Raw genomic sequence first — 9,436 nt, forward strand, 5'->3', positions numbered from 1 at the left:
AAATAAAATAAAAAAATAAAGTCTCAGACAGATATAGATGAACTTCTCCGTGTCAAAAATTTCAGTAGGTCCCAATATCAACACAAAGGAAGTTCCATCTGGACCCGTGGACCTTAACATTTATGGACCAGACTAACAGACTGGGCTACTGGAGAGAACATATTACATAAACCATAGACCAGCCCCACTCAGAGGGACCTCAGAAGGTCATCTGAGAAAATACGGATCCCAGACAACTCATCCTGTGCACACCTGCACCCATTCTACCAGGCCCTGTGCAGAGAATTCAGGCACTAAGAACTCTTCCATGGAGGGAAAGGGATTTTCATGGCAGTAGATGACTGGAAAACCATGAGGTGATGAACAAGGAAAGGTGGGTCGCAAGATGAAGCCAGAGGAAAACTGAGGTTCCAAAAATCATCTCTAGCCTGATGGGACAGATAAAATAAAATATTGTAAGATGTGTCAGGATCCTTGCATCTAGTTCCCAGAGGGATCATTTTAAATACCAAAAGATTGATCACAAGGAAAGTGAAAAGTCCCGGATTCTTTGGCTCATCAAGTCCCACAGGGAACCTGGTTATATCAGACACACTTGCTGAGTTATATAACGGTGACACCAGCCATATTTCAGAACCTTTGACATCACCTTGAATCTTATTTCATTGAAGTCATTCTCCTAATCATTAAATGTAGCAAAGAGTAAGCAAGAGTGAGCAAACATTAAACATGTCAAAGAGAGCAACCATGTCCCATTGTGTCCATGCCTTCTGCATTGGAGTCTCTGAGGCTTTTCTTCAACTGCAACTCAAGATGCCACACACCTTGAGGAACAGCCCCTCTCCAGGACAGCTCTCAGCCTGGGGTGGCTAAGAAGCAGAATGATGGGGTGGACGGCCGTGCACAGATAAATTGCTGCTTGCCACATCCAGTACCTTAATTCCCCAAATTGAAAAATACCTGTGGTACTGAGCACCAGCGACAGAAAATAGGAGACAAAGAGGATAGCAAAAGAGACTAGAGCCAGGAGAGCCTTGACGTGCACCTGAGCACCGAGCTCTCGAAATCCCGAAACGGTCAAGAAGGCCTTCTTCGTGTGTCTTCCCAGAGATGTGATGAGCAAAACCATGCAAATGAGAAAGACAACAGTAGGCACTGTCCAAGTAATCACTTTTAGAGGGAAGAGGTAGAATTTCTCATATGAGCTCATTATGCTATTCCTAGTCATGTTCCAAGGTCGCAGACCTGTCCTTACATAGTTCTGATATATCTTCTGGTTGCCTATGAAAAGTAAGATGGTGCTCAGGCTGGAGAGCCCCACAGAGCTGAGAAACATCCATGGAACCCAGGTAGACAACTTGCGCTTTAGCCAAAGGAAGACAGGGTGGGCAAACGTTGCGATTTTCACGCAATAGAAGACACTGAGCCAGGTGGAGAACCATAAGGTGGCAGCATTCAGGAAGTCCCACTGGAAACCTAGGAACTGCAGTACAGGGTTGTATGGAAAGGCCATTGGATATAGGAAAATATAAATGTTCTTACCCATCACCACCCACTGCAGACAGAAGCGAGAGGCTCCTAGGCTGAGCAATAACTTATCACAAGGTGGCAGTGTTCTCCGTAGCAACCACTCTGTGCTGAGCACTGCAGTGATGAAGCCATTGCCCACCACTGCCACCAGGCATGAAAGGAAAAAAATGACAGCCAAGATGATGGCCTTTGTATCGGTTGCTAGAGGTCCTGGAACCATGTCATCTCCACTCATCTCTCCTGTGACAAGATGGGCCCAAGGCTTCAAGAGCTATTTCTGTCAGGTTGCTTTGGAAGGTCCTATATGATGTGTTTATCCCTCCAGCTGCCCCAAGTGCAGAGGCGAGGCCAGAGTCGAGGACATAGGCTATTTGAGGGGGATGGAGAGGTTTCTTCTTTGCCAGAATAGATGCAAATACTGTCAAGGCTCAGTTTCCATTGTCCCTCTTCCACCCCATGAATTTGCCTGCCCTTCTGCCTATTCTCTGCCCATTTCAACATCAGCATGGATAATATGTCAGGACCTTGCATTTAGTGTCCTTTACACAGAAGGTTATACTTCTCTAAGCTGACACCTAAGACATGACCACACACCTGCCAGTAGCTCAGTGATGAAATCCACAGAGCACACCCCCTCCTGACAGTCAGAGCTCACATCCATCAGGGGAGATTGTTATGTTCCAGGCATTATTCTAGGTGCTCTCCATAGTACCAACAACTGTATGAAGTAGGTGCTATGAGAATACCACTCCGACAGAGAGACAGTGAGAAAACAGCGCAAAATCTCCACTCAGAGAGGATAATTCAAATAATACCACTTGTGATGACTCATCATAAAATAGAACATAGGAGACAATTATAAGTAATCAAGCAGGCAAATTTTTTTTAATTTTCAAAAATATAAGTAGTGGTGGTTGAAGTGGTATTTCACAGAGGAACCCCTACCAGGATAGCTGTAAAACCAATGGGACATGGGAGAAAAAGCCCTGGACTAGAAATCAAGACAGGCTTTAGTCCAAGCTCCATCCCTCACTGTGAGCTGTTAGGTATGTCAGTTAGCCCCTCGGTGCCCCAGTTTCTCCATCTGTAAGATATGAAAAATATCATCTGTTCTAATTCACAGCATTATCTTAGAATCTCAGTTTTTAGAGTGAAAGAAGACATAAAAGATAATTTTACAGTTGTAAGAAATGAGGCCCCCAATTATAGATTAATACTCTCACCTAAGGTCACATAGAGGAAAAACCAAGACCCAAACTGATTCTGGGACCAGAGATCTTTGCCATAGTTAGCAGTACATCTTACACCACCATCTTCTTTATTTTTAGCTGGAGTAAGAGGACAAAGTTTTGAGTCTTGTCACAATCACTAGTGACAGATCTTCAGGGTAGTTGCAAATAAATGTGATCATAAGCATATGAAAGTACTTTGCAAACTATAAATCTCTGCATATACACAAGAAGTAATTAGGGTGATGATGATGACTTATCAGAATGACTGTCTTCCAAGAAGAAATCAGGAGAGCATCAGGAATGCAGTGGAGGTCTAGGGCACCAAATGTTGGACCATCTAGGTTAACCAGAAGAGGGAGAAGTAAGCAAAGACCACATTCTTCATAGGAATGAGTTTCAAAGAATGCATAAAAAATAGCAATCAACACCCAGGTGAGTGTAAGTGGGTTAATATGTCAGAGGGAGATTGGCAAGCAGAAATTGCCCTGGGTGAAATATAGCAACATTGAAGGTTTAGGATCAAGTAACATGAGAGTGATAAAGTATTTAATAGTACACCCGTCTCCTGGCCGGAACCATAGCTCACCAGTCCCATTCATAGAACCCCCACAAAGAGGGAGTAGAACGCAGAACACTCAGCATCTCTTTCCAGTTCCCAGTCCATGTCCAGGTGGAATTGTTTCTCCAACCCAGAGGCCAACTATAGTGAACACTGTGCTCCTGGGTAAAGGAAAGAAGGTGAACTAAGGTAACTCATTTCCTCTGCCTTTCTGTGAAGATTCCCATTTCCAGGGAATCAAGTCCCCAGCTACTCTTCTTCTTCCTTGTTCCTCTGGCTGACATTTTTTGGCTGTTTTCTACTTGAACTTGGAGTCATGGGGCAAACTCTGGGCTCACAGCTTTGGCATTTGGCCAGCCACAAACCTCCCAATGTGGAAAAATCATATCTTTCCCATCTACCTCCTACATCTTCAGTGGCTCATAAGATGAGAAAGATGTGCTGCTGACACTCAATTCTTTTAGCAGCAATTTATTAAGCTTATACTGTATGTCATAGTAACCCCATGAAAGGTACCAAGTCTTCAAGAGTGAACTAGATATCTATCCTCAGAGTGCTTTCATTCAGTAGTCATAAACTAAAAACATTTACTGGGCATATAGTATATGCAGATGAAGTTAATTTAAAAAGGACAAATAATCGTTTGCATTTAAATATGAAATATGCTTCATAGTGATTCTTTTGTTGTTTGTGTTTTCTGTTTGTTACATTTTACTTGCTTATATTCAGATTTATTTTCCTAGGTAGAAGCCAAGTCTGAGAATTTTTATATTTTCATAACTAGTCTTTATAAGTTTAAATCATGAGGGTCATAGGATAGGAACCCTGAGTAGGTTCTCTATATAGAAAACCCTCCCCTCAGTACTGTCTCTTAGAGGTATAAAAAAAATAGTCACCCCCAGGCTGTGGTTCTAAGTGTTATGTATCATCCTATTCCCATCCCAAGAATTCTCAGGATACTTCAGCAGCAGCATGTGCATCATTGTGGGACAGCTAAATGCTGTCTGGTATGCTGGAAAAAGACATAGCATCAGTAAAGGTGGTGGAAGTGTGATTATGTCCAGAATGATTGGATAAGTTTGGCTACAGCAGAGGATTCACGTAAGGGAATAGTGGCATCTCAGGTTGAAATGATAGGCTGGAGAGAGACCACAGAAAACCTTAAAAGTCAGGATAAGGTACTGGATTGTATATTTGGTCAAGAAGGAGCCACCCATTGTTTTGAGGTTCTTCTGAGCTGGAATTTAGGAAAGGAGGTTGAGAACATCAACCAATTAAGGACCCCTGAGATAAGCTCTCTAAACCTGCCTTAACTCAAGGAGCTGTGAAAATGTGGGAGAGCATAAGTGGCACACCATCTCCCGCCCACCCAAGGATGCTCAGTAAAGTTCTGAGCTCTGTCTGAGGAAAAGACAGTCTTCCAGGTGCCCAGAGTTGAGTGCAAGGGGTAGAGGAAATCCACCCTGACGCTCTGGCCTTCGCTGCTTCCACCCAACCCTCTTGTAACTTGAGCCTCAAGTCTTAGTCCCCATAGTTTATTGCCTTCCCTGTAGGAAGTCATCAGCTCAGTCATGTTGTTGCAAAAAAAAAAAAAAAAAAAAAAAAAAGAACAAGAAAAACTGTTTATGACAGATGATGAGGATAATATGTATTGTCTAGGTGGGACAACCCTAGGGGTCTATGAGATTAAAGTCTGGCCATAGTACCAGTTTCTTCTTCTTCTTCTTCTTTTTTTTTCTGACTGGTAATGGGATCGCAACCCTCAGCACGGTGTGGTCCACACCACGCTCAGCCAGCGAGCACACCGGCCATCCCTATATAGGATCCAAACCCATGGCCTCGGCGCTACCAGCCCTGCACTCTCCCGAGTGAGCCATGGGTCCGGCCGCATAGTACCAGCTTCTCACAGGTCCCTCTATCCTTCCTCGCCTTCTTTCTACTCTCTGGGAAGCTCCCTGTGTTCCTTGCCAGCCATTTGAAAATCTCATTTAAAGCCTTAACCATCTTCTTCTAAGAGAGAATTCCTCCCCTGTTATCTCATCTCTCTCTGGTCATCCTTCTCTCTTCTCTTGCCATAGCTCAGCCTGTGGCTAGCATTGTAGCATACTGTTTTGAGGTCTCAACTTTCCAGGATTGTTGGACAATTTACCATGAGTGCAATTATTGATTTGAAAATTCTTTGTAACCTCTGTTCTGTCCTATTACTTATTACTCCTATTTTGACTAGTTCAAACATATGATTCTCTCTTAACCATATCTGGTATATTTCCCAATCTCTTTTAGTCTATTGGTCTCTATACTTTTTCACTGTGAACTCCATCAGTAAATTATGAACATGCATCCCATCTGCTATGGACTGAATATTTCTGTCCTCCCAAAATTCATATGTTGAAGCCTTAATCCTCCATGTGATGGTATTTGGAGACGAGGCTTTGGGGAAGTAATTAGGTCAGGAGGGTGGAGCCCTCATGAATAGTATTAGTGCCCTTATAAGAAGAAACACAAGACAGTAATCTCTCTCCGCTATGAAGGGCACAAAAAAGGCATCTGTCCGCAACTTGGAAGAATGCCGTCACCAGAACCCAACCAGGCTGGCTGTCTGAGTTTCAGGTTCTAGAACTGTGAGAAATAAGTGTCTGTTGTTTAAGTCACCTAGTATATGGTATTCTGTCACAGCAGCCTGAGATGACTAAGACACTGCCATACAAATATTTATTTTCAATTATATGCATGTACTACTTTACTAATACATTATGTACATCATAAAATACACAGAAAATTAGGAATTAAAAGAAGGAGATAAAAATAAATGGAAATTGAAGTTGCCACACTTTTCTCCCCATGCCCAGTGGCTCATCCTGCACACACCTGGAATGCAGACACCTGAATTTAGAGACTACTGTCCTAGGCAATGGCACCCAGGATCCACATCCTGGGTGAGTGGACAGGAAGAATTAATTATCAAAATTAAGAATTGTAGAGATGTTCCTTTGTTTTCTATCTATCTTCTGTTGGCCAAACCGAAAAACATTTCCACATGAGACAATTTCCACATGAGACAATTCCTTTTAATTCAATATGTTGTGAACACATGAAGTCATGGACATGACCTACAGTGGCATAAAACTCATAGAAGTCCTCAGCCTTCCATGGGATCAGACTGAAAAAGCTCCATGGATGGAAATAGTCTTATACAGGCCACCAAAGAAGCCGATGACAAAGACTGGCAGAGAAAGGAAAGAAGGAATTTCTAGGTGGGCCAAAGTAGCACATGTGGAAGGGAAGGACGTGTGGGAAGATGGAAAGAAACTTAATTGGGCTGAAGTAGAGGGGCTGAGCTGAGAGCAGAGCAGCAGATGGGAAGGGCGGCAGGTGTCACAAAGTGGATGGTATTGTACAATCTATGCCACTATTTAAAAAAAGAAATTTCAGTTTGCCTGCAGAGACAATCGACAATGGTTGCAGGTGTCTGGAAAGGGAACACAGACCAGAATGATGCTTGGAGGGTGTCATTAGGGTCGTTTGCATAGAGAGTCAGAGAGGCCTGTGAGGAAATGAGGCCACCAGCTAAAGTCAAGGTGTTTGGGAACTCAGACTAGGGACAAGCAGCAGTGGAGGGGATGGCAGGAACACAGAGGGATGGAAAAAGAAACAGTGGGGCCTGGAAGGATGGAAGGATGGGAAAGAAAAACAGAGATGAAAAGAGAAAGACATTCCCCAAACTGTACGCATTCTTGCACTCATGGTGTGTCCTCATCACAGTACTGGCTATCGGCTCTGTAACTGACAGCGGAACCACCCTTTGCCCAGGCCTTCCAAAGCCTCAGGGGCTAGCAGCATCCTCAGGCTTCATCTTCAGGGCCTTTCTCAGCTTGGGGCTGCTGAGCACCAGGATCGTGGAGTGCAGAGAGATGCCCGCATAGATCATCACTTCCTGGGCCAAGTGCCAGTGATCCTGGGAGACTACGAATTTCCTAATAGAAATCACCGTGGACAGGAAATGCCAGGTATGGAAGATGAGTAAGAAAGTAAGTGATTTTAGAGCCTTGGTGTGAGCCTGGGTGCTGGGATCCCAAGGGCCGGCCCTGCAGTTGGTCATCTGCCTCAGGTACCGGCACAGTGAGAACATGAGCAAGACAGTGGACACCACAAACAGGAGGAACGGAAATGAAAATATAAGCACCAGCTGAGGGAAGAAATGATGCACATGGAAGGCCTGTAACCTAGAAACCAGGGTGCTGTTTCTGAGGGAACTCTGGCAGGAAGTTGTCCGAACATAACTTGTATTCCCAATGGCTGATGAGATGGTTGACAGGCCACAGATCACCAGAGAGCCCAGCAGCAGCCTGGGCACCAACCGAGAAATCCTCCACTTCAGCCAGACGAAGATAGGATGGGAAAAGGATGAGATCTTCACACAGTAGAAGACAGCAAGCCAGGCAGTAAGCCAGCAAGTCATAGTGTTGATAAATGTCCAGAGGATGCTGAAATAGTAAATCATGCAACCCACATAAAAGGAGACCAGAAAGCTGTTCAGGACAGTTATCCCATGCAGGCAGAACCGGGAGGCGGCGAGGCAGGAAACAATCATGTCAGCTGCGGGCAGTGCCCGGCACCGCATCCACTCCCTGCCCAGTATGGTGACCACGAAGCCATTCTGCAGCATTGCAGCCAATGACTCCAGGAGAAAGATGACCATGAAGATCACTGTGGGTGAGGAAGGCATCTTCTCCAGGGAGGCTCTGCTCAGACTCGGTCCTACTCTGAAGCACTGGGACACATCCACAGAGGAAAACTGCCTCTCTGTCCAAATGACCCTGTTGAGAGCAGAGACCCAGAAACCCCTCTCCCTGGATTCCTGCAAAAGTCCAGCCACCGGCAGACACCCCCTGTACCCAGGGTTTGAAAAGAGGATTCCTGCGATCTCTCTTGCATGTAAATGACTCCCAGCGCAATGACACCCTGCATCTATTTGCCTACCCTGTATTTGCCTATTGTTTATCAGAGCCAGATGCAGGGAAATGTTAACAGGAATGAGGCTCCAGGAAGGATTGAAAGTATTCATATTTTGCACATTATTACTTAACTGTACTATCCTTCCTAACTTTTTCTCAAAAGATGCTGTCACCTTTATTCCCATCCCTGAACCACAGACCTTCCCTGACCCTTCACATCCTGGGTTCATATTTTACTCAGTAGCCTCTATACATTGCATTGAGGCCACCTCCTGAATGGGTGGAATAGGAAGTCATACATATGCACAAGTTTGAAATTACCAAGGAAAGCCTTCAAACCACTGGCTGACCTTTCACAATGCCTAACATATCACAGTCAGGCTCCATATTGGAGTGAAAATGTGAATTTCCCTGACATGTTAACATCAAATCTGCTAGACATTATAACTTTAGCTCGAATATGTCAGAAAAATCAAAATTAATCAATTCCTAAGAAGGTTCTGAGGAAATGAGAAAGAGCAGAAGCAGCTTAGGACAAAGCTGGTCCATAAGGAGGGACTGCTTTCCATAGGGCAGGCTCTGTCCGATAACAATACTTAAGACAATAACAACCAACCCATGAGAACACCTGGTCATTTGTAAAGTGATTTCACACAGATTACATTTTGCCTCCACCACCAACCACACAGAGTGATGCTGGTTCAGATCACCCAGCCCAGGCTCAGGGAGCCAGGAAAGCTCCAGCTGGGGCAGGGTGTAAAAGGAAAGGATGCCTATGAACATAAAAAAAAGGAAAGAAAAGAAAAAGGGGAAAGAGGTGGTGGGTAGAAAAGAGCAAGGGTGTGGATGGAAGAGCAGGGAAGAGAATCCCCTCTTCAGATGCCTCAGATCCTGGACTCAGTGGCTTACCCAACAACAGCTCACAGAAAACAGCCCTGCCGCCTACTTTATATGGTCTCATGCAAGATTACACAGGTGAGAGATCTGGGTGTGAAAGATTAAAGAGAAATAAAAACCAGGACAAGCATTTACAAGAATAGTGGAGACCTCAAGGAAAAGAGGTTCAGCTAATTCTCAAATACGGCATTTGCTTGAAGAGCTGCTTCTTTTTAGTGAGCTCTCAGATTATCAAAGAACACATAATCCAAACTGATCAACTG

The 9,436-nt window shown here is 44.4% G+C and overlaps 2 protein-coding genes across 2 annotated transcripts; both read right to left on the reverse strand.

Moving 5' to 3' along the window:
• Positions 1 to 808: 808 nt before the first annotated feature.
• TAS2R60 (taste 2 receptor member 60) lies at positions 809 to 1,765 on the reverse strand. Its single transcript, XM_063099565.1, has one exon. It carries the CDS (start codon positions 1,763 to 1,765, stop codon positions 809 to 811), a length of 957 nt encoding a protein of 318 aa, XP_062955635.1.
• A 5,379-nt stretch (positions 1,766 to 7,144) lies between these two features.
• On the reverse strand, positions 7,145 to 8,047 carry LOC134380046 (taste receptor type 2 member 62-like). The gene has a single exon (XM_063099566.1). It carries the CDS (start codon positions 8,045 to 8,047, stop codon positions 7,145 to 7,147), a length of 903 nt encoding a protein of 300 aa, XP_062955636.1.
• Between the last annotated feature and the right edge of the window lie 1,389 nt (positions 8,048 to 9,436).

This window comes from Cynocephalus volans, chromosome 6 (genome assembly GCF_027409185.1).
Source record: "Cynocephalus volans isolate mCynVol1 chromosome 6, mCynVol1.pri, whole genome shotgun sequence".
NCBI lineage: Eukaryota > Metazoa > Chordata > Mammalia > Dermoptera > Cynocephalidae > Cynocephalus > Cynocephalus volans.